The following is a 26,966-nucleotide window of genomic DNA, read 5'->3' as shown; positions in this document are numbered from 1 at the left end:
TCATTCAGCCAGGTGGGGAGTGTGTGTGTGGGGGGGGGAGACCCCCTCTGCCTCCCATTTGGGCACCCATGATTACTACTACATTTACGTGAGCATCTACATGCAACCAGGCTGGCTCTAATTCCCTGTTTACAGCAAAGAATATGGCTTGGTTCGGAAACCAAGGGAAGAGATTTTTTGCATTGAGCTTTGAAATCAAAAACCTTGAACAGTTGAAGATTTTGAAAGTTTTTTTAGAATCGTTATAAATATGTGCTAATTTTTTGGTATTAAAAGGGAAGAAAACTGATAACAAGAATTACCAGAAAATACGTCCATATGCACTAAAAATCCAAACACTAAACTTATTTTTTCCTACTAGCCAAAATACATATTAGGATAATAAATATTCCCTTAAGTTCCCTCTCATCTTCGGGATAGATTTAACCGGTTTGAATCTGTACCCAGCTGAAAATTTAGTCTTTGGCAATTACAAATGTTAAAAAAATTTTTTAATAATTTTGATTCACATTTTTTTTATGCAAGCTTACTCCACTTCTAAAACAGGAAAGAGACTTTGCATAATTTTTTTATGACGGGTTATAAATATAAATAAATAAATGTTTCATAGCCCGTTCTCTGAGGAAATCGCTCTAACGTGTGTTTAAATAATTTAATAAGGTTAAAGTAATAAAGACATCAAAATAAAAATAGGACCCGGAATGAACCCGCAAGTAATAGCTGAATCTATTTCAACTAAAAACAAAACGTTTGAAGCGGTCGAACTCGTCTTTTAATAATTACCAAATATGACAACCACCACATGTTTCCTTTATAGTTTAAAATATCCTATTTTCTTAAGTTAAAAAAAAATATTTATTATTAAAAAAAAAATAATACATGAAAAAAAAAATATATATTTGGTGCATTTGAAGATAAGAGCATTTATCAAATATTTTTTTTAGGTTTGGGCAACTTAGGTTTCAGACTAGATACAAATACCTGTATTGTTAATATAAATATGTATACCTTTAATCGTAAAACGTATATATATGTTAAGTAAAAACCAACAAAAAACAAAGTTTAATAGAAAAGAACCCTAAAATGGAAAGACAAAATATTTTACAGGGGTTAAGTTTCTCCTTGGGTTGGGCAGCGACCGACATTAGGTAAATATTCTCCAAACTTGCATTCAGGCACACTGCATTGTAGCTGTTGTATACACCTACAATTAAAATAAATCAAAATTAGATAATTAATTTAAAACAACATAAAACTGTGCAATTTCAAGGAATATAAATATTATCCAAATAATTTTAAAGTAAAATTATACAGACTCGATAATCTTGCAGACATAGATGTTGCGAAATAAACTATTTTGATAGTCTGCGTACAAATAGTGTATTTCGATTTACCCTGCTACTTCATCAGAAAAAATTCAAAAACAATAGTTGCAGATACGTTATTTTGATAGCCTGAGTACATCTAAATTGGCTTTTTTTTGCAAAGTCGTACCCGATGAATGAAATCTGTTTTATGTCGGTCAATTGAACCTGAAGAAGCAATATTAAACGCAAAATTTATAAATTGAGCTAATTTTAGCTTAGTTTTAGACCATTTTTGGCTAGATTTTAAAAACTTGTTTAACGAAATTGAATCTCTGCCAGCCCAGACGCTAGGAACTAGCCAATCCCAGCAGAAGTGTTTACGAGGTATGGACCTTATCTTATGATATCTCCATTTATTGAATTAACCAAGTTGAATATTAGACTCTAAAAGATTGTGAAATAACACCAAGTATAGGTTTTCTATGCAGCAAGATAGATAGATAGATAGGTTTATTTTCCATATATCAGTAAAATAATTACATAACAATCTACAAATCCCCACAAAGGGTCCATGGCCTGTAGGAGGGGGATTATGAAAATATCAAATAAACATTAAACATTTAAACGCTTAAGATTTAAACAATATAGACATAATATTAATATTTAAACATATAAACATAAGCATTTGAACTTTTAACATGTGAATCATTTGATTCATAAAACGAAAAAAAAAAAAAAAATAACAAGGAGGGTTAACTAAATAAGCTTTATCAAGCTTATTTAGCTAAAAAAACAAAACAAGGAGGGTTCACTAAATAAGCTTTATCAAGCTACAGTGAATCACAAAATCTAAAAAAAAAAAAAACTATTGGCAGCAGAAAAAAGTAAAGAAAATTAATCACATGAAAACAAATATTTTTTACTAGTCTTTTGAAGGTGCCAAACGAGTGGCATTCTCGAGCCGAATCGGGAAGGGTGTTCCGTGTCAAATGACACGCAACAAGACGATTAAAATCGGATCTTATTGTTGGTGTATGGGGAATTTGGATATTTAGAGAACTACGAAGTTGATAATTTGACCGATCAGATACAAAAGAAGACGTAAGCCAAAAGGGACCTAGGAATATCACCATGGAGCTGAAGAAAAGCAAAAGACGCACAGGAAAGAATATAAAGTATTTTAATATCAAGTAACGGTTTAGTTGCCGAACGATTTACACCCTGGATAAGATTTATAGCTTGATCATAAATATTCGCAAGCGGTTTGAGAAAAGAAGGGAAGTAGACATCCATATGATTGAACAATAGGAAACATAAGAATGAATTAAGCTATGAAATAGGATTCTAAGAATTGGTCCTGGAAAGATATGCTTTAGTTTTCTTAGAATACCGAGGTTTCTGCATACCTTCATTTTAATCAAATCAATAGGGTGTTTGAAAGATAAATTTTCATCTAGGAGGATACCTAGGAAACGGACATGGCCATCCTTTGGTCTACTAATAAAGCCTTTGGATATATGAATTTCAGATAATTGAGGGCAAGCCTGTGATATACGAGAAAAAACTAAAAAACTAGTTTTAGAAACATTTAAGGCAAGAGAGTTAGCATCAAACCAAATTGAAACTCTCTCGAAGAGGTCCACTAACTTTGTACAAACCTCATCCTCTGTTTTCTCAGAAGTAATAAGGGTGGTATCATCGGAAAAAGTAACAAGAGAATCCAAGGTATGCAAACTATAGTTATGGGTAAGGGAGACTGTTGGATGACATAGACGACAGCAATAAAGAGGATTCTTATTTCTAACTTCAAAAATTAGGTCATTTATATAAATTAAAAACAGTGCCGGCCCTAAAATTGACCCTTGAGGGACCGCCTGGTCAACACTTGATGGTGAGCGAAAAAAAGGATCAACAGAAATTATTCTACCAGACAAGAAAGACTTGAACCAATAAAACGCACTACCTTTTACGCCAAAATGAGAAAGTTTAAATAGAAGAACACAGTGGGTTAAAGAATCAAAGGCTTTACGAACATCCAAAAACAAAGCAGCAGGAATAAAATGGGAGTCTATGGCAGAGTGAATATAATTCAGTAAAACTGCACAAGCATGCTCAGTCGAATGGTTTGCTCGAAAACCAAATTGAAAATCGTGAAAAAAATCTTTAGAAGTAAGAAAATGATTAAGACGAGAAAGCATCGCCTTCTCAAATATTTTGCTAAACACAGACAACAAAGAAATTGGCCGATAGTTGGCTGGATCATTTCGTGTCCCCCCCCCCCTTTATATAATATGAAGACTCGAGCACGCCTGAGACTACTCGGGAAAATACCATGCTGAAAGGAGAGGTTAATAAGTTTTGTTAAGGGATAAATAATGGAAGGAAGTATGAACTTAATTACTTTAGTATGAATACTCTCAGGGCCAGACGACGAACAATTTTTCAATCCCATAACAATTTAAGCAATTTCTTTCTCCGTCGCTGGTTCTAAAAACATTGACTTCATACAAGGTGGCCCAAGATAAAACCTGAAGTTGAATCCTGAAGGAGAAGAACCAACAGCCGAAGCGGTCCTTTTACCAATATTCGCAAAATATGAAGTAAATGCATCTTGAACATTCAGTTCCCCTTCGATGATTTTGCCATTAAGATCCAAAAAAGAAGGGGCTGATGGAAACTGAAAAGAGGGCCTAAGCACAGAATTTATAGCCTGCCAAGTTTTTCGTATATCTTTACCACAGTCTGAAAAACAATTAAAATAATACTGGGACTTGGCCTTTCGACAAACAGAATTATAAACATTCCTATAAATTTTAAATCGCTGAAAGCAAATAGCTTTCATTGAGGGGCTAGTAGGCTTAAAGGCCCTCCAGAGATTATTTTTTTTCCTACAACTCCTAAGGAGACCAGGGGTCATCCAAGGATTTAGAGGAAAAGTATTCTTAGACTTACGATTAGAAGGTGAAACAGAACAAATATCAAGAACAGCCATAAAAAGTATCAAACAAATTACAAAAGTCAGAATCACTCTCAAAACCACCCCAAGAAATGTCTGCCAATCTTGACCTAAGAAGCATCAATTCCACTTCACCAAACCTAAAAGGCCTCTTATCAGACTCACAAGTCCTCTCAATAGTCAGTTTATCAAAACAGTATCTAGAGTAAACAGGGAAATGATCGGAAATATCGCTCACTAAAATATAATTTTGGATCAATGTGGCCATACAGAAAATATTGTCTATCAGAGATGACTTACTCTCTGTTATGCGAGATGGGATACATACAGAAGTTAAAGTACCTGCGGCAAGCATGGACGACAGAAAATCCAAAGATACAGAAGACTTTATATCTATCAAGTTTATATTAAAATCTCTCATAATAATTAATTCAGTCGACTGTTTAAGACGGTGTCCAGTAGATCATTAAGGGTGTGTAGAAACAGTGGAATAAAGCCACTAGGAGATCGATAAATAACACCAACAATTAAGTCCTTACCTCCACATTTAATATCTACGAAAAGTGACTCAAAGACACCTTCGATATTTCTGGATAAATCCATTCTAAGAGAATATGGGAGATTATTAGAAATGTACAAAGGGAGACCACCCTTGGCCATCTTTTGTCGATTCACTCGTTCCATCTTATAACTTTGCAAATCCAAAAGCATATCATTTTTAGAATCTAAAAAAATCTCGCATAAACCAACAACTTCATGTAGTCAATCAGAAACAATCTGGTTTAGATGGTCTATTGGAGAACAAAGACCCTGAATATTCAACTGGAGCACTGAAAAATATCCATCCCGCTTGACAGCCTCCCTCAGACTAGAAACGTATTTACTTATTACTGCGTGGTTTACTGTGGTCAGATCACTATTGGCATGTCCGATAGAATTATTGACAATGCTTAAAACATCTAACGGGTTATTTTCAAGCTCAAAAAGTCGTCCTACAACTGGAGGCGTTTCTAATTTGCCAGTAAAAAAAAAGACAACAGATTTTAGATATGGAATTAAATCATAAAATATACATGCACAAATATATATATATATATATATATATATATATATATATATATATATATATATATATATATATATATATATATATATATATATATATATATATATATAAGCACAATCCGCGAATGATCGAATCTTTCGTATCATTGATTGACCAAGATGAAAACAGAAGGTGTTTTCCATGTCGTGATCAAAATTAATGTGATCAATTTTTCGGACTGTTATCCATTCCGTGTCACTGATTTTGAAATATTTAGGTCCAGTTCAGTAGAACATTTCCGTTCCATGTTTATAAAATGGTTAATGATTTCAGAGGGACATTCTATGTCGAGTGACTATAATTAATGATAATTAGAGGCTGGGATTTGTGAAGTTTTTCTATGTTTAATCATCATTAATAACGGTCTTGACGGAGAACGTCCCAAACGAGAATTTATATTGTAAATTTAAAATATTAGCAACAATTCACAAGGACTTTGAAAACAAGAGAGGAACTACAATCAATTCAAGTACCCCACATATTGCGCAGCGTGTTTACCTTGTACCAAGCTAAGTAATGTAAAAAAAAAACTTTAAATTTACCATGTTAGGTTTAACAAGTAGCCTATCTTGACCTTAATTCTTCTTTCCAAGATGGACCTAGGTCTAGCAAAGAGCCGATCATTTCAAATGTTATAAATGAGCATTCCCACGAATTTGGTCAAATTTCAGATCAAATCAAATTCAGATCGAATTAATTCATTTAACATAAAAAATACAAACAAATCTACAGCAGTCACCTACAAAAACCCGAAGGTTCGTTTATGATTGCTGCAAATCCATTATTATACAGCTCTACAACTACTACATAAAAAAAAAGAGAAATAACATTCAACTTTCTAATCATTATCAATTAGCACCCAAAAGGTAACACTTCAATCTACTCTTGAACTGGCTTACATTATCAGCTTGCCTAATACTATCTGGGAGGGAATTCCACACCCCTGGTCCCACGAAACAAGGCAAAAACGCAGCACGTTGAGTATTTCGAAGCTCAGATGCAAGTTCATTTGCATTTCTAGTCTCATAACAGTGATAAGAAGAATTAGCTCTAAAAACTTCCCAAAATACCTACGGTGAACACTTGGTATGTAAAAATTGCTGGCTGGTAATCCCGTAACTGATAAATTTTTAAAGTTTTCAAACTTGTAAAGCAATTCAACGTGCTATTTTCAAACTGAATATAATTACCTAAGTACTAACCATTTTATTCTGTAAAATTTGGACCTTTCTAAAACTATAAATAAAACTGCTAGTCCATTGAAATAAAACTACTAGTCCATAGTATGCAACCATACGACAAATAACAACTAACAATAGAATGATGTAGTAAAAGTAAAACGTTCGAAGGTAGTTGATTTTCAGTCTTCTTATCACACCCAGCCCTCTTGAAATCTAAAACTGCCACAAGATCATAATGTGATTTCCAACTTAAATTAAAATCAAGACTAGAGCCCAAGTATTTAACACAATTTACATGCTTTAAAAATTCATCATTAAAAACAATTTCAACATCAAAAACAAATGAAACTCCATTTCTACAAAAATCATGAAATTTGTTTTTGAAATATTCACTGCCAAATAACTAGAAAACTATTCAATTCAGCGAGGGCCTTATTTGTCTTCTCAATTAACTGGTTCAGACAAGTAGCTGTAATCGTAAACACCGTGTCATCAAACAGTTCGGGGTAACGAACTGTAAGTAAGGAGTGACTCAGCTCAATAGTAACCGAAACTCCAAAAAAGCAAAATTTTGATACCAATAGATACATCAGAAGAATCAGATTTTTATGGTAATTTCAAATATATAAGTTTTATCAAGTTTAGTCTTACCTATCAAAGGTTAAGCGCCTGAGAAAGTTTGCCTTATTTTCGAAAAAAGAGGGAAACAACCCCTAAAAGTCATAGAACTTGAATTAAAATCACACCATCAGATTCAGTGTATCAGAGAACCCTACTATTGAGGTTTAAAGCATCTATCTGCAAAAATGTGGAATTTTGTATTTTTTGCAAGAAGAAAGATCACGGATATGTGTTTATTTGTTGTTTTTTTTCTGCTTTTTTTTCCCAGGGGTGATAGTATCGATCCGGTAGTCCTAGAAGATCGTGAGAGGGCTTACTTGAACGGAGACTAAAAGTTCTAGTGCCCTTTTTAAGAGAGCAAAAAAATTGGAGGGCAACTTGGCACCCTCCCACGCTCATTTTTTCCCGAAGTCACCCAATCAAAATTTTGAGATAACCTTTTTGTTCAGCATAGTCGAAAATCTAATTAATATGTCTTTGAGGATAACTGGATAACTTAATGCCCTACAGTTCCCGGGGGAAGGGCTGCAAGTTATAAACTTTCCCCATTGTTCACATATAGTATTGGTTATTGGGAAGTATAGGCTACAGGTGTGTTCAGGAGGAATTTTTTCTAGTTGGGGGTCGGAGTAGGGGTTACAGGGGTTACACACACTTATTACTGCCCTAATCTAACCAATTTCACTAATTAAACTAATTATTCATATTAATACATTGGGTAAAATTCCAAGTGTCGCCAAACACTAGATGGCGTTATTAGTTTTTTTTTCGACACTAGCACCAGTTCCCACTCTTATAAGTTACCCATACTCTTTGATATACCCTTTATTTTTACTTCAGCGTCTAACTTGAGTTTAAAATAACTAATTATTTTACAAAAGCGGAAGAGGGTTCACTAAGACATTTGTTTTTGTTTTTTTTAATTCAGTGACATGGAACAAATTTCAGTCAGAGAAGTCAATCATCATTAAATATGATTACTACGTGGTATCCACCCTGAATCTAATTGACAGTGAAATCAATAATGGGCGGGACATAATAAGGCTTATCCTAATTGAAAGTTGGCAGAATTCTGTGTCTAGAATATTACAATTAGTACACTTGTGAATCTTGAACTCCTGTAGTGGCACATTGAATTGGATCTCAGCAAGGAAATACGGGACCTAAAGTTCAAACCCAGCTGCAGCAACAGAATGAAGGGTGCCAATTTGATTCCAGGGATGAGATTATGCTAACATGTCTAAAGACTAATCGAAACAACAAGAAGTCAAGATTAATTAAGTCTGATTATCTTTTCACTGTGAAAGTGTTTGCACTGAACTGTTGAAGATTTGCATAATGTTACCACTGTTTCGAATTTTAGAAATATTCTCCTAAATGGAGCGTTCTATGTCGAGATAGTGATTAATTATGATTAAACAGAGATAAAAAAAAAATCGCGAAGCCCCAGCGTCTTATCATAGTTAATTATAATCACTCCTCGTTGAATGTACCCACATTCTTAATCTCCGTCGCAAATAATTTTGGATGGGTTAAAACTGTGGTTGTAATGTCAGATTACCCAAAAGGTATGTTTCGTTTCTCAAGTGCATAATCCAAGCATTCTACACAGCGCAAGCAGGACATTTGATATATCAATTATATTTGTAGTCTAAGAATATACAAGTTGTGTAGAACTTAACGCTCTAGACATAAAGGCAAAGCTGCCTGCACGATGGGCTTTCTGTGCCTACTATTTCGAAGTCCCAGCAATTTCACGGTCTTTCTGTAAACTCCTCATCTAGCTGAACACAATTTTTTTTCAATTTGCTTTTTTTATTTTTTCTTATATTACTTTCTTCCACGTTTACCTGTATTTTATATTGAGTTATAGATAAATTGCTATAGATTACTTTTCTACATACACCGAAGTTTGAAATTTAACCCAATCAATATTTCCCTCTAATGGAGCAATTAAAAAGTAACTGGCTTCAAGTACATAGAAAATGTATATTTTAGGGTCTTATTTATGTAACTTACAATCTCTCTTCCCTGGGAAGCTGAACTCTGCCAAGGCTGACACGAGTACATTCTTGATTATGACACTCACATATACATTCTTTGTGGGTCTTTCTTGGATGAAAGCCAGCTGGGCACTTACACCTGAAAAATACAGAATCAAAATAGAGTATTTACAGCAGACATTATTGTAGCTGGTCCTTATCTTTGCTGACAAAGGGGAAATTACTAAATGAACGGAGATCGAAGGGGCCATAATTATATGCGTGCCACAGTCATGCTTAAAAGAAGTGCTATTTTCTAGCTGTAGTGCAAGTTGGTGCTTGTAATGCTAATTGGTGCTAGTACCCAGAAGAATTCACACCATGAAGTTCCATTTTCCATAGTCATTGCACAGTAGTTTCATTTACACAGCATTTGAAAAAAATTAGTCCCAAAATGAGAGGTCGCGAATATGTTGTCGAGACTAGAGGATTTTCGCTGTCTTAAATTTCATAAAAGTTATTTGAGGGAGTAATACGACAGTTCAATTGAAGAATTCACCATGTTTGTTGAATATATGTATTATTATTATTATTATCAAGATCTTTATAAAACAAAAATAAAAGAAGATAACACGGGTAAATAATTTTTGAAATGAAATCAATATTTGAATAAATATTAAATAGTTCGGATTATTATCCAGGATTCCTGTTAAATAAATACAAAAAACAAAATTTTTAATGGTAGAACAAGGACAGAAAAAATGGCGCATCTAAACAGTCAAACGTCGGTAGCTAGAACTGTCGAAACAACATGAAATGCTGTCCTGAAAACAAACAATATCAAATTTAAATAACGCCATATTTGATATGGTCTATTGATCAGACAGTTCTACAACTAGACAACTACTACTAACAACCCACTGCAACACCAATTTGCTGGAGGCTAATGCAGCTCCGCACATTCTACCTTCGCCCCGATCAGGCAGTATCATATTATAATTATTATTATTTATTGAAATCCCGTCTTCGTACAAAAAGGAAATGACAGAACACTACAAGGAAAAAAAACAAGAGAAAAAATATCACTATACAACTATGACAACGTAAGTAGAGTTGAAGAAGTCGGCTCCAAGCATGTCTTGAAATCTTTTGGTTGTGTTTCTCCATAAGTTTAGCAACGGTTATAGGAGTATCTGCTATGTGAAGACTATTGATGAGTTTAGAATTGCGTGTCCTCAGTAGGTATTTTGGGAAACGGAAAAAAAATAGGGCACATTTTCAATTCATTATCATTTGTAAGAATCTTCCAGAAGGGTACACTGTAGAGGATATAGGGGAGAGCAACAGTGTTTTACAGCGTTGCTAGATAACGATGATTGAAACGAAGCTTAACAGAGACTATGGAAGCACATGAAGTTGATATGTGGCGTTTGATGCCTTCTGTTAGGAGATGGCGAGTGTGGGACATTGTATTTTCCAATGGGATTGCCAAGATAAATGATTTGGTCAGACGGGCGGAAACAACAAGGTGAGGAAATGACACCTTGCCTGGCTCCTCTATTAACTGGTAAAGTTCTATCCAATGGCCTCTCCATTTTGTCTTGCATAACAGGGATTATAAAACGGACTTCTTGCTTAGCATACATATCCCTTTGATATCTGATAATATCCGGTTCGCTCCTCTTTTAAAAGCCTTTAAAAGCCTAAGAGATGGATCAGGGAATCAAAGGTGGGTGAGCATCATGACTCACCAAGGCGAGTGAAGTACCTGAAACATCAGGCACAGAATTAGCAACAACCGTAAGGGCGTCTGCACTTCCAATGCCATGTTGAAAGCCAGATTGATGTGTAGACGTGTAACATTTTTCTTCAAGGTATTAAATAATATCTATTGATATTGTTTGGTAAATATACATTACTCTATACTATATTTGGTTGGGGCTTTTTTATTTTAGCCAAACTTAATATTTAAGAATTTATAAGCTTGGTGATTACGAATTTCCGGCTAATGAAATGAAATAGCGACATTATGCATAACGAACTGAAATTATTCAGAATATAAGGAAGCCCTCCCTCTCCTTAACTTATCGATTTTTAAGCTACAATTTTAATTTGTACTTAATACTTAAAGAACGACTGGTCAGACTAGAAGACCAAAATTAAAAGTTAAATGTTTCATAAATTGTTAAATGTCTTAAATAAAAGTCAAATTTAATTCAAAAATAAAAGTTTAATTAAAAGTTAAATGTCTCATATATTTTTAAATGTCTTAAATAAAAGTTAAATTTGATTTAAAAATAAAAGTTTAATTAAAAGTTAAATGTCTCATAAATTGCGTCAGATTTCTATCTAAGATGGTTTTCCAGAATCCTTGAACCTCTTGATTTGCTTTGCACAGCATTACTGCACAAGACTTCATACATTAAACAATATACTTCAAATATTTAAATAGACTTTTCAGTTTAACTTTTCAGTATGAAAATGCTCTTTGTACCCTGAGTAAAAGGAGGAATAGGAGTGGTAAATTATAGGAATGGAATTATAGGAATTATAGGAATCTCCAAATACTTTTTTGGAGAAATGCTATTCAGATGCTCCAAAGGGATGATGAATTTGGATGTTTGGAGAGAGATTGGCTACTACCGGTCTTGAACGAAGTAGTTGAGGAACAAGTTTTGACGCTAGTGGAAGAGGTCCCAGATCAGTTTAAGGAAACAGTGGGAACTTTAAGAGAATTGAGATCAAAAGGACGGATTGAGTCAGATAGAAAGGAAAAGGGTCATAGATGATTACATATGGACCCGAGAAGACGATTTTTCATACCATGTTAAAGAAAAAGAACCTTTCATGGATTTTGATGCGGATTTCAAAAATTTAAATGAAGTACCGTGTGACACTAGAGAAAAAGAGGTGATGTTTATGCTGATACACACCATATTACCTTACCGGGATAGAATAAGCCGTTTCAAGAAGGGGGAAATAAAGGACCTGTGCCTTGAAATGGTGGTTGATGGTTTACAACATGAATCTATAGAATGTAATTTTAACAAAGAAGTTTTTAGTTTTATTTTTGATGTTTTTTGGGGTGAGAATATAGAGATGGTGAGTTTAAATATTAAAAAAAAAAAAAATTTAATTTAGATTTTGAAAGAAAAGGTGATGAAAAGAGGCAGAAAAGAATGTTATTAATTGTGATATGGGAATGTACCCATATTTTGAAAATGAGGAAAAAGAAAAAGAGAGTTGAGTTAGAAAGATTTTAAGGAGTAGTTAGGGGGAAAATAGAGCTTTTGAGAAAGAATAGAAAATGGAAAGAAAGAATTGATGAGGAGTGGATAGAGAGTTTGGTAAATAATCGATTTTTTTTTTATGGCAATCAAGTAAAGTATGAATTTATTTGGAAATTTAAAGTTTATGGGTAATTTGTTAGAATTTTTGAACCCTTCTTCCTAAATAAGTATTGTGTTGTTTAAGTATATGTTTTATTGTTTGTTGAGGTTTTTGTAAGGGAAGAATGGTTCAGGTTGTATTTATTTTATTTTCATTCTTTTTATTATAATTTTTTTTTATTGAAGCTTGAAGGGGTATTATAAAGTTTGGAATGTGAATGAAGCCACCACCAAAGGATTGTTTCAAGGAGGGGGAGTATCCTACAAGCGGGACGTGCGTTGTATTTTGTTTTGTTTTTATTTGTGTTGTAGTATGCCCCGGAGAGTAACCTGATATATTTGATTGCCTTAATTCATTTTTAGTTGGTATAAAAGGGATTTTTTTTTCCTGTTTTGAAAAGGAAGTCTATAGTTAGGATGATGAAAGCGTTATATTGGATTAGTTTAGTTTTTTAAATTTCAGAGATATAAAGGAGGAGAAAATAGAGGAAGAGAAGTTTTTTTGGTAGTTAAAATTTGGTCGAAGTTTGTAATTTTGTTGAATTTATTTTTTAATAGGAGAAAAATGTAGATGAAAGGTAAAAGGGAAAAAATGGAAAAAGGGAAGGGTAAAAATGAAAATATAGGATAAAATACAGAAAATGATAATGAAGGCTAATAATCCTTATTAAAAATTTTGATTCTGTTAATTATGTATAGTATCAGAGTGTGTTTTTATCAATATTGTTTGGATAAAAAAAATTTAAAAAATAAAAGTCGTTTTTAAATTAGTGTAGGTGACATTAAAGTTTTGAAACTATGTCAAAAAGATTATTATGTCACCGAGAGGAGAGGAGGTGGTATCTAAAAACAAAAAAACTTTTCAGTATAGGCCTACTTCATTCAAAAGCAATGCTCATAGATTTACTAACTTCACAACCCTAGTTGTAAAAAGAGAAAACATTTGTAACATCTGTTTATTATTTACTACTACTACTACTACTGACAACTCACCGCAGCACCAAGCCAACTGAGGCTGTTATACTCAACAACCTTTAGAGGTCTATACAATTATCTTTGAAAAAAGAAGATATTATTTTCATATATTGATTTAAAAGAAAAAACTTTTTGAAAAAGAAGTTTTTCAAAGAAAAGTAAAGGCCATTACAAACTTAAGATCAGTAGATACAAATACCTGTTAAAATTCAAACTCAAAATGAAACCCCAAACGAACGGAAAGTAAATAAACAATCATAGCAAAAAAACATACGAGTAATATTATAACAAGTAATAATATAAATGAATAAATAAATCTTAAAGCGAGTAATGCTTAAATTGAATATGAACATCAAGCTCAAAACGAAAACAAAAATAATTTGCTATTGAAACATAAATGAAACCCGAAACGAACATAGACTAAATAAACAATCAATGCAAGCAAAAATACAATAAATACTAATGTAAATGAATAAATAAATGTTAAAACGAGAGAAATTTGAATTGAATATGCAAATCAAGCCTGGAACGAACAAGAATCACTACAAACAAGAGTTTGGGTATTGCTTCCTTCTCTCACTCTAAAAATCTAAAACCTACTGCGTCATTGCCACTTTACTGAAAACGAATTGTATTACAAATATTCTCTTTTGTACTTAATATTGAAAATAAACATTAAATTTACAGTAAAGGTTTGAACTGATGAGATTTCAGCAATTAATATCATTATAAATCAAATATTCAGTTTAATTTATTAGAACTTTCTAAAATTGCTCAAGAAGAATATAGTTTCACTACAAACAAGAATTTTGATACTGCCCCCTTCCTTAAATGTAAAGACCTAAAGCCTACTGCGTCATTGGTGCTTCACTGAAAACGAATTATACTACACATATTTTCTTTTCCAATTCTTACAGCATTGAAAATGAAAATAAAATTACATGGAAATAAAATCTTCAATTGATGGATCTTTCATTAATTAATATAATTGTATATCAAATAATCAATTTGATTTTGTTTATACTTTCCAAGACTTTTCAAGACACATATAGTTTTCAGTAAAGTGCCAATGACAGAGTAGGTTTTAGACTTTTAAAGTGAGAGAAGGAGGATAAACCCAAAATCTAGTTTGTAGTGATTTTTGTTAGTTTCAAGCTTGATTTGCATGTTCAATTTAAATTTCACTCGTTTTAACATTTATTTGTTCATTTACATTAGTAACTTTTGTATTTTGGTTTGCATTGATTGTTTATTTAATGTCTGCTTGTTTTGCGTTTCATTTATTTTTCAAAGTAATTTCTGGTCGTTTTGAGTTTGGATTTTAAAAGGTATTTGTATTTGCTGATCTTAAGTTTAAAATGGCCTTTACCTTTTCTTTGAAAAAGTCTTTTTCGGAAAGTTTTTTTTAATTGAATTTTTGTTCGTTTTCGATAGCATAAAGTTTCAAGTTCTTAAAAAATTACTTATTTCAAAATCAAACTTTTTTTTTCAAAATCAAATGCTCATGAAAGTATTAAAACTAATTTTAAAGTAACAATATCAAAATATAAAAATGGGATTGTGTCAACCTTGGAGTTTTTATTATCTGATGTTTGAGCTTTATCTGATGTTTTTAACAAAATGTCCACCTCAAAATTTTTATCGGAAGGATTTGGGGAAACAACGGTGTGATGGGGGAGGGGGGACTAGTTGCCGTTTGATCTCTTTTGAATCTTTAAAAATGAAATAGAACTTTCCATTTTCAATCAAATGAGCCCTCTCCGAAATTCATACGAGCATCCCTTCTGCAAGAGCCATATAAGCCCTCAGGGCATAACTTACAACACCTATCCTCGGGTCCTGGAGGGTTGTTCCGACCCCGGTGCATCAATATCTGATGTTTGAACTATTTTTAACAAAATAGTAACCTCAAACTCTTTATCGGATGGGTTTGTGCAAGAAAAAAGCGTGGAGGGGGGACTGGCTAGTTGCCCTCCGATCACTTTTGACTCTGAGAAATTGAACTAGAACTTTTAATTTTTAAGCAAATGAACCCTCTCTGAAGTTTATACGTTCATCCCTTTAGTAAGAACCATATACGGCCCCAATACATAATTTACAACGCCTGCCCCCGAAGCCTGGGGGGTTGTATTGACACCGGAGTTTTTGTTATATGACTTTTGAAGTATTTAAAAATAATAGATATTTCGAAATTTATGTTAGATGGGTTTGGACAAAAAGGGTGTAGGAGGTGGCCAGTTGTCCTGCGATCTCTTTTGACTCTTAAAAATTGAACAAGAACCTTCAATTTCCATTCAAATGAGCCCTCTCTGAAGTTTATGCGATTATCCCTTCCATAAGATCCATATATGCCCCAAGGGTATAAATTGCAACTCCTGTCCCTGGGCCCTGGGGGGTTGTGTCGACACCAGAGTTTTGTTATCTGAGCTTTGAACTATTTTTAACAAAATGACCATCTCAAAATTTTTATTGGATGCATTTGGGGAAAAAGGGGCGTGTGGGTTATATAGTTGCCCTCTGATATGTTTTGACTCTTAAAAGCTGAATTAGAACTTACAATTTACAACCAAATGAGTCCTCTCCGAAGTTTATACGAGTATTCCTTCCATAACAGCTATATATGCCCCCAGGCATGACTTACAACGCCTATTCCGGGCCCTGAAGGATTGTGTCCACCCCACAGTTTTCTTTATACGATATTTGAACCATTAAAAAAAATGACTCTCTAGAAGTTCTAATCGGATGGGTTTGAGAAAAATAGGGCGTGGAGGGGAGGGGGCTAGTTGCCCTCCGACTTCTTTTAACTCTTAAAAAGTGAAGGAGCACTTTCAATTTCAAATCAAAGACCCCTCTCCGAAGTTTATACGAGCATCCCTTCCATAAAAAAACACATATGCCCCCAGAGCATCACTTACAACGCCTGCCCCCGGGCCGTGGGAGGTTGCGTCAACAGAGGAACTTCTCTTATCTAACCTTCCAACTTTTTTTTAACGAAACGGCTATCTCAAAGCTTTTATCGGATGGGTTTGGGGAAAAAAGGGTGCAGGGGAAGGGAGGGCCAGTTGCCTTAGGATATCTTTTGATTCTTAAAAAGTGAACAAGAACTTCTAATTTCCAATCGAATGAACCCTCTCTGAAGTTTATACGAGCATCCCTTTCATAAGAACCATACATTCCTTCAGGTCATAACTTAGAACACCTGCTCCGGAGCCCTGGGGGGTTGTACTGACACTGGAGTTTTTCTTAATCGACCTTTGAACCATTTTTAACAAGATGGTTATCTCAAAAATTTTATCGGATGGGTTTGGAAAAAAGGTGTGAGGGGAGGGCTAGATTCCCTCGGATCTCTTTTGACTCTTAAAAATTGAACTCGAACTTTCAATTTCTAATCAAATTAGCCTTCTCTGAAGTTTATACGAGCATCTCTTGAACTATTTTATGTTTGAACTATTTTATGTTTGAACGTTTAATGTTTGAACTATTTTTAAAAAAAATGGCTATCTCAAAATTTGTAGCGGATGGGTTTGAGGAAGAATGGGTGTGGGGGGTAGAAGCTAGTTGACCTCCGATCTCTTGACTCTTAAAAAGTGAACTACATCTTTCAATTTCCAACCAAATGAGCCCTCTATTAAGTTTATACGAGTATCCCTTTCATAATAACCATACATTCCTTCAGGGCATAACTTAGAATGCCTGCTCCCGAGACCTGGGGGGTTGTAATGACACTAAAGTTTATCCTAATCGACCTTTGATCTATTTTTAACAAAATGACTATCTCAAAAATTTTATCGGATGGGTTTGGAAAAAAGACGTGAGGGAGGGGGGGGGGGGCTAGTTGCCCTCGGTACTCTTTTGAATCTTAAAAAGTGAACTCGAACTTTCAATTTCTAATCAAATGAGCTGTCTCTGAAGTTTATACGAGCATCCCTTTCATAAGAACCCTATATATCTCTAGGGCACAACTTATGACGATTGCCCCCGCGCCCTTGGGAGTTTTGTCGACACCTGAGTATTTGTTATTTGACTTTTAAACTATTTTTAACAATATGGCTATCTCTTAATTTTTATTGGGTGTATTTTGGGGGAATGGTGTGAGTGTGTGTGGGGGGGGGGTAGTTGCCCTCCAATCTCTGTTGACTCTCAAAAACTGAACAAGAACTTTCAATTTCCAATCAAATGAGCCCGCTTTAAAATTTTTATGAGCATCCCTTCCGTAAGAACCATATATTCCCAAAGGCATTGTTTATAACACCTGCTCTCAGCCCCTGGGAGGTTGTGTCGACCCCGGAGTTTTCGTTAAATGATTTTTAACTATTTCTAAAGAAAATGGCTATCTCAAAGTTCTTATCGGATGGGTGTTAGTAAAAAAGAGGATGGAGGGGAGGGGGCTAAAGCCCCTCCGTTATCTTTTGACTCTTATAATGTGAACTAGAACTTTCGATTTCCAATCAAATGAGCCCTCTCTGAAGTTTATACGAGCATCCCTTCCATAAGAACCAAACATGCCCCCAGGGCATAACTTACAACGCCTGCCCCAGAACCTGGGGGGTTTCGTCGACACCGAAGTTTTTGTTATATGATCTTTAAACTATTTTTAACAAAATGGCTATCTCAAAATTTTTATCAAATGAATTTGGTAAAATAGGCATGGGGCCTATTTTACTCTTAAAAAGTGAACTAGGACTTTCAATTTCCGATCAAATGAGCCTTCTCTGAATTTTATATGAGCATTCCTTCCATAAGAACCACATTTACCCCAGGGCATAAATTACAATGCTTGCCCCGGATACTGGAAGGTTGTGTCGACACCGGAGTTTTGTTATATTATCTTTGAACTATTTTTAACAAAATGGATATCTCAAAATTTTAATCGGATGCATTTGGGAAAAAAGGGCGTGGGGGTTGTTTACCCTCCAATCACTTTTGACTCTTATAAAGTGAACTAGAACTTTCAATTTCCAATCAAATGAGCCCTCTCTGAAGTTTATACGAGTATTCCTTCCATAAGAACCATATATACCCCCAGGGCATAATAACGACGCCTGCCCTCAGACCCTGGGGTTGTGTTGACACAGGAGTTTTTGTTATATTATATTTGAACTATTTTTAACAAAATGGCTATCTCAAAACTTAATCGGATGCATTGGGAAAAAGGGCTTGGGGGGCTTGTTACCCTCTGATCGGTTTTGACTCTTATAAAGGGAACTAGAACTTTTAATTTCCAATCAAATGAGTCATCTCTGAAGTTTATACGAGCATTCCCTCCATAAGAACCATATATTCCCTCAGGGCATAACTTACAACGCCTGTTCCAGGACCCTGGGGGGTTGTGTTGACACCGGAGTTTTTGTTATATGATCTTTGAACTATTTTAACAAAATGGCTATCTTAAAATTTTTATTGGTTACATTTGGGGAAACGGGCATTGGAGGCGGGGGGGGGGGGCTAGTTGCCACCCGACCTTTTTTTACTCTTAAAAAGGGCACTAGAACTCTCGTTTTCCGGTCGAATGAACCCGTCCAAAGTTTATGAGACGGCTCCTTCCATATGAAGAGCCTCTGGGGAAAAAAATAATAAAACATTGGAGCCGTATGGCCTTTACTGTAGGCAACGCTATAGCGTTACCTCTGATTAAAAAATCGCTAACCACACAGAATCTTAGTTTAGGGAGGAATGTGCTATGAGAGGGTGTGTCCTTGAGGGATTATCTGAAACACCCAAAAGTAAATTTTGGGGCCTGTGTTTTATCCTTGCTACCCCCCTCCTTTCTCTGAATGTACACTCATTATATATTTTACTCATTAATAAATTTGTAGGGACGGAGTAATCAAAATTTGTTTCTTGGGAGATAGACAAAGCTTTAAAATTAAAAGTGCATTTTAGGCATTAATATCCATTGTTTTACGTCAATTAATGTTTAACAATAAACTTTAAATAATATTTTTTTTTTATATTATTCTTTACTATTGACAGGTTTCAGCCTTTACTTATTGTTCGCTACCATTAACAGTTTGATGTTTCGCTTTTCAAATATATTCTTATACACTCAGTTGAAATACTCCAATCTACCAAAGAAAACGTTTTGAAGGCCTGAGTTCGTGACAAATAATAGAATAAATCTTACTCAAAAGCAAAAAATGGGGTGCAAAAATGTCCTACCTTGGGTTGAACCCACGGTAGGAAGAAAAACCTAAGAGTAAAAAACCCGTCTATATCTTTCAGGTTTAAATAGATATCATAAAGATATTAGATATAAAGAGACGCGAATGGAGGTAGGTATTTACTGAACTCAATTTGTCTTTTTTCGATATTAACAAACTCTGGAAATCGACACTTACCTGTTTCATATATTTTAGATTTATCAAACATCGAAATGCCAGAAAAGCCGAAATAAAGTTTAGGACAGGGCTACTGATTGGGAAGGGGATAGGAAGACAAAGGGGCAAATTAGCAAATGCCCCCCTTCCAAGATTTAAAAAAATACGCTTTTGAAAAAAAATCCTTTTCCCGTTCTATATTTTCGTGAGTTGGTACCTCTAACCTAAAAGTCTGTTTATAGGAAACAGGAAATGAATCCCTGTTTCATTTCCTGTAGTTACTCGTCTTTTGGTTAGTATGTTTGTTGTATTTTATTTATGCGACCCCAGATAAAGTTTTCTTCTAAAGTTTTCTATTATCGTCAAAGATAACTATGCAGTTGCGTTCCATTCCCAAGATAATTTATAAAACAACAAAGGGTACATGTGCATTATAATTAAACCAGCGCTATAGACTGTACAAGGAAACCAGACACGAAACCCGTCAAACGGGTATTTTCAAAAGATTAATTGATCGCAAAACGTGGTTTCTCATTGAGTTTACAATATTTAAACGATTTTTTTTGGGAATTAGGAGTAGTAATCAACCTTATACTTTGCCGAGACATATAGCAATTTCAATGTTATTCTGGACCTTGTATACGCCGTTTCAAAGAGATTCCTTTCTGTGCTATTCTGGACCTTGTATACACCTTTTCAAAGAGAGTGAGTATCCTCTCACATGGCAGTATACTTCTACTACTTTATGTTCCTTTCTATGCTATTCTGGACCTTTGCGTTCCTTCCTATGTTATTCTGGTCCTTTATGTTCCTTCATATGATATTCTGGTCCTTTACGTTCTTTCCTATGATATTCTGGGACTTTACGTTCCTTCCTATGATATTCTGGGGCCTTTACGTTCCTTCCTATGCTATTTAGGGCCTTCGTTATACTATGCTATTCTGGGCCTTTACGTTCCTTCCTATGATATTCTGGGTCTTTACGTTTCTTCCTATGATATTCTGGGCCTTTACGTTCCTTCCTATGATATTCTGGGCCTTTACGTTCCTTCCTATGATATTCTGGGCCTTTACGTTCCTTCCTATGATATTCTGGGTCTTTACGTTCCTTGATCTTTTCAAAGATATTTAGAGCTCCCTCACATGGTCTTCTGGATTTGCCTCACATTGCATTATACTATGTACCATCTTGTACTAGTTAGGACCTTGCATAACGTGTTATGAAGGACAAGTTTTTCTGACGCAATTTACCAGATTATACATTAGTTATTTTTTTTTGTTGTCACTATTCCAGTTTTTTCTAAACCAAAATTTGCATGTGGTTACTCCGCATACGGTAACTTGATTAGTAGGTTTGGAGATAACTTAATTTACTTAGACAATGAACGATATTAATTAATGTTTTGAATAATAGGAATGTGAATGATTCTAATTAGTGATTGGATTGTATCAGCGGAGAAAAAAAAGGATTAAACTGATTAACAGTTAAGGTAACCCCAAAGGAGCTATTAACTGAGGTAATTTGTTATAAATTTGAAAAATACATAACGACGAATCGGAAATGGTTGATTAACATTGGCAAAAAAAAGGGGTAATGGGATTTGGAAATTGGAGGAGATGGGGTGGTTATGCACTGTATAATACACAAGTGATGTTTTGGAGAGTATTGTCAATTTAAATAGGATCTAACGTTCTCCGGGGGTTTAGTTAAATTGGGTTGAGATGCACGAAGGTTCAGTAGTACGAGAGTTCAGTAGCACAGGGGTTCAGTTGTACAGGGTTTCGGTTATACAGGGGTTAATTTACATGGAGGGTTCAGTTGAACAAGGGCGGGGGGGATTTGCAATTTAGAGGAGAGGGGGGGATAGTGCACTGTATAATACACAAGTGATGTTTTGGAGAGCAATGTCAATTTAAAATAGTTAAGAAATAAAAAAAAAATAACAAGAAATGATTGAAAAGTGTTTTGAGGGAGATGGACTGCATGGACGGTTGAGATGCACGAGAGTTCAGTTAAAGGGGGGGTACAGCTACATGGAGGTTTAGTTAAATGGGGATCAAGTTGCATGAGGGGTTCAGTAGCACGAGGGTTCAGTAGCACGGGGGTTCAGTTATACATGGGTTCAGTTACATGGGGGGAGGGGGTGGGGATTGTTACCTGATTCTTATATTCTAACTTAACTTGTAGGAATAGGACTTCATTCCATTGGCTAAATCAGTTTATTCATCTATAATGGTGAACAAAAAGACTATTAATTCTCCGTATTCTTCTTCTTCTTCTGATCATGCGCCCATGCCTCCCATGCCTCCTTCTCACTCGGGGTCAGTTGACGTCTTAATATCCGATAGAAGTTGCATATTCCACTCGTTCTCCACACCTCGTAATATCTGTCATGAGTGATATAGTGGGAGTCATCGATCTTAGGTTCCCGATCTAGACATAGAAATTAAAAGGCTTAAAATATATGGAATTTGTATAAGCTGTAATGGACAAAAATGCGCTAAAAGACGGTTCCCGTGAAATTATTGCAGTTTTCTATAAAAATGAACGATTTTCAATGCGAAGATTTGTTAGTGTTAGGGATAGTTTGCTACTTCTGACAGAAAATTTTTATCACAATAAAAAAAATTTTACTTCTAAGAAAAAAATTAGCATCTTTCGCAGAAAACTTGCTAGTTCAAACAGAAAACTTGTTACCATAATTTTCTGAGCTGAATTTCTTAGCCTTACATAGGTGTGTGTTGTCTAAAACCTATAATTTGGGATGGTTAATTTGCTATTATTGACTTTTCAGTGCTAGATTTCTTAGCCTTTCATAAGTGTGTGCTGTCAGAAAATTATGATTTGGGATGTGTAGTTTGCTTTTTGGACTTTTCAGGGCTAGAGTTCTTAGTCCCTCATAAGTGTTTGTTGTCTGAAACCTATAGATTGGGATGAGTAGTTTGCTATTTCAGGCTTTTCTGAGCTAAGGTATTTTAGTATTTCATAGGTGTGTGTTGTCTGAAACTTATGACTTGAGGTGTGTAATTTGCTATTTCCGACTTTTCATAGCCAGATTTCTTAGTCTTTCGTAGGTGTGTATTGTCTGAAACCTATGATTTGGAGTGGGTGGTTTGCTATTTTTGACTTTTCTGAACTGGTTTTCTTAGCCTTTCATAGGGGTGTGTTGACTGAAGCCTATGATCTGGGATGGGTGGTTTTCTATTTTTGACTTTTCTAAGCTACATTTCTTAGTCTTTCATAGGTGTGTATTGTCAGAAAATTATGATTTGGGATGTGTAGTTTGCTTTTATGACTTTTCAGAGCTATTATTCTTAGTCTCTCATAGGCGTTTGTTGTCTGAAACTTCTAGTTTGGGATGAATAGTTTGCTGAGAAGCTAACTTTAGTATTTTATGGTTTTATGTGCCTGAAATCATGAATTAGAATAGTTAATTATCTGTTTAGGGTTTTCAGACCTAGGTTTTTTAGATTTTTATGCGTACTCGACTCCTGGGGTTTATTATTTGAGAAGTTAACTTTAGTATTTTGTGGTTTTACGTGCCTGAAATCTTGAATTAGAATATTTAATTAGCTGTTTAGGTTTTCAGACAAAGTTTTTTAGATGTTCATGGGTGTTGGGTTCCTGGAGGGTTTTATGACTCCTCCTCTCAATAAATTCAGATGGTTTTAGGACTCGTCCTCCTAGCCATAACTCCATTCAACCTTGAGCGAAGATATAAAAGTTTGATGAAGTATTTTTCTACTTAACAACTACATTAATAACTTCCAAGATGATAGGAGAGTATGACACAGAATTTATCATTTACCGAGAGTTCAATGACTCCTCCCCGCAATGACTTCCAAGGGTTTTATGACTCCTCCCCACAATGAATTCAGATGGTTTTAAGACTCATCTCACTAGTCATAACTCCGTTCAACCTTGAGCGAATGTATAAAAGTTTGATGAAGTATTTCTCTAATTAACAACTACATTAATAGCCTCCAAGATGATAGGACTGTATGACACCGAATTTATTAGTTTGAAAAAATCATCTTGTGGTGTTATATTCGAAATTGCTTTTTTATTATTGTCTTTGGATCTCGAAGAAATTGACTGTTATTATTGGATAGTGAACTATAATCTGTTTGAGTATGATAAAAGTTTGAGGAGTACTACATTACGTTATTTAAACAGACTGAGATTCTATGGTAGAGTGATTACACCACTTAATAATACTGGTCAGGAACTGAGAAATGTTCAGGAAGTCAGTGAAATTTGCAGCTTTTTCGGAGTTGAAGCACTCTACGTAAAGGGCAATGTACCTACAGATAAAGTTTTAATTAGAAAGTGCGACCCTAGGATTCCACTTTTCAATCTAGAAGAGTTTAAGTGTCCTAAATTTGAAGGGGGTTATCACCGTCCTGAAGACGAGGTTAGGTTCTTCGCACAGTGGATACCTAAGAACATACCTGATCGTGATAAATCCATAAGACATGTTAAAAACTATTCTATATCATGGGACCATCGTTTGTGGATGTTTAAGATTGAACTCTAAGTACTATTTTTATGTAAACATTTTTTGTTGTTTTTTTCTCAAAAAAAAAAAATCTGTTAATACATTTAAGCAATAAATATCTTTAAGCTTAACCCGTCTTTATTCTTTAGAATAGTTCTATTGTAAGCAAGTAACAAACTCTTTCCTGAAGTCACCTCTTGGATACACAATGCAGAAACTTCATTTAAGAAACTATGAAAAAATTGTAAGTAAGTAAGTAACAAATTCTTTCTTGAAGTCACCTCTTGGATACACAATACAGAAATTTTCTTTAAAGAAATTATGAAAAAATTGTAAGTAAGTAGCAAATTAATTATTTAATTCACCTGCTGGATAAACAAAGACATTTCGTTCAAGAAATTATGACAAAATTCTAAGTAAGTAACAAACTCTTTACTGTTTACATGACTTAGATACATGATGTAGAAATTTATTTCAAGAAATTATGAAAAAATTCTCAGTAAGCAACAATTTCTTTCTTGAAGTGATCTTTTGGATACACAATACTGAAATTTCATTCAAGAAATTATGAAAATATTTGTAAGTAAGTAGCAAACTCTTTATTGATTTCACCTCTTGTAAATACAGTACAGATACTCCATTCAAGAAATAGTGAAAAAATCGCAAGTAAGTAAATTTTTTTTTCTCTTTATCACAAACAATTTTCACTTAGCTAAATGATGTAGAAATTTAATTCAAGAAATTATTGAAAAATTCTCAGTAAGTAACAATTTCTTTCTTGAAGTCAACTCTTGGATACACAATACGGAAATTTCATTCAAGAAATTATGAAAATATTTGTAAGTAAGTAACAAACTCTTTATTGTTTTCACCTCTTGTATATACAGTACATATACATCATTCAATAAATTATTAAAAAATCTTAATTAAGTAACTTTTTTTTTCTCTTTATCACAAACAAATTTCACTTAGCTACATGATGTAGAAATTTAATTCAAGAAATTATTAAAAAATTCTCAGTAAGTAACAATTTCTTTCTTGAAGTCAACTCTTAGATACACAATTGACAATTTCATTCAAGAAATTATGGAAAAATTGTAACTAAGTAGCAAATTCTTTCTTGAATTCACATGTTGAATTAACAAAAATACATTTCGTTCAAGAAATTTTGACAAAATTCTAAGTAAGTTACAAATTCTTTATTGTTTTCACGAGTTAGATATACGATGTAGACATTAAATTCAAGAAATTATGAAAAAAATTCTCAGTAAGTAACAATTTCTTTCTTGAAGTCAACTCTTGGATACATAATACGGAAGTTTCATTCAAGAAATTATGAAAATATTTGTAAGTAAGTCACAAACTCTTTATTGATTTCACCTCTTGAATATACAGTACAGATACTTCATTCAAGAAATTATGAAAAAATCGCAAGTAAGTAACTTTTTTTTCTCTTTATCACAAACAATTTTCACTTAGCTACATGATGTATAAATTTAATTCAAGAAATTATGAAAAAATTCTCAGTAAGTAACAATTTCTTTCTTGAAGTCAACTCTTGGATACACAATACGGAAATTTCATTCAAGAAATTATGAAAAAATTGTAACTAAGTAGCAAATTATTTCTTGAATTCACCTGTTGAATAAACAAAAAGACATTTCATTCAAGAAATTATGACAAAATTCTAAGTAAGTAACAAACTCTTTATTGTTTTCACGAGTTAGATATACGATGTAGAAATTAAATTCAAGAAATTATGAAAAAATTCTCAGTCTAAGTAGCAAATTCTTTCTTGAATTTACCTGTTGGATAAACAAAAAGACATTTCGTTCAAGAAATTATGAAAAATTCTAAGTAAGTAACAAACTCTTTATTGTTTTCACGAGTTAGATATACGATGTAGAAATTAAATTCAAGAAATTATGAAAAAATTCTCAGTAAGTAACCATTTCTTTCTTGAAGTCAACTCTTGGATACACAATACGGAAATTTCATTCAAGAAATTATGAAAATATTTGTAAGTAAGTAACAAACTCTTTATTGATTTCACCTCTTGGATATACAGTACAGATACTTCGTTCAAGAAATTATGAAAACATCGCAAGTAAGTAACTTTTTTTCTCTTTATCACAAACAATTTTCACTTAGCTACACGATGTAGAGATTTAGTTCAAGAAATTATGAAAAAATTCTCAGTAAGTAACCATTTCTTTATTGAAGTCAACTCTTGGAAACACAAAATGAAAATTTCATTCAGGAAATCATGAAAAATATTTGGAATTAAGTAACAAGCTCTTTATTGACTCAACCTCTTAAATATACAGTACAGATACTTCATTCAAGAACCGTGATTAAACACGTTTTGAAACTACATGCTATTTGCATGCCTTTCCTTGGCACCTTTCCAAACGAACGGGGATTCCCCACTGGTTCCTACACATTGCAAAAAGTGAGCAGTAGGAAAACTCCACGTTTTCAGCCAGACTGGTTTTTTAGACAACACCCGTTTTTAAGGGACCAATCAGAGACAGCGGAGGTTGCTCAATATACATCCTTGGCACCTTTCCAAATGAGCGGGGATTCCCCACCGGTTCCTACACATTGCAAAAAAGTGAGCAGTACGAAAACTCC

At 34.0% G+C, this 26,966-nt stretch overlaps 1 protein-coding gene across 1 annotated transcript in view; it reads right to left on the bottom strand.

Annotated features, from left to right (window-relative positions):
• Positions 1 to 993: 993 nt before the first annotated feature.
• LOC148940977 (uncharacterized) overlaps positions 994 to 26,966 on the bottom strand; it is a 149,874-nt gene continuing 123,901 nt past the window's right edge. The window contains exons 5-6 of the mRNA XM_089105180.1: positions 9,190 to 9,312; positions 994 to 1,204 (exon numbers count right to left, since the gene is read on the bottom strand). Coding sequence (XP_088961306.1) covers positions 1,111 to 1,204; positions 9,190 to 9,312 — 217 coding nt within the window. The 3' untranslated portion in view covers positions 994 to 1,110. The remainder of the gene's footprint in view (positions 1,205 to 9,189; positions 9,313 to 26,966) is intronic.

Source organism: Artemia sp. Qi Xiang Cuo, chromosome 19, assembly GCF_049724085.1.
Source record: "Artemia sp. Qi Xiang Cuo chromosome 19, ASM4972408v1, whole genome shotgun sequence".
Lineage (NCBI taxonomy): Eukaryota > Metazoa > Arthropoda > Branchiopoda > Anostraca > Artemiidae > Artemia > Artemia sp. Qi Xiang Cuo.
Note: the sequence above shows the minus strand (reverse complement) of the source record. Positions and strands in the feature narration are given on the sequence as shown.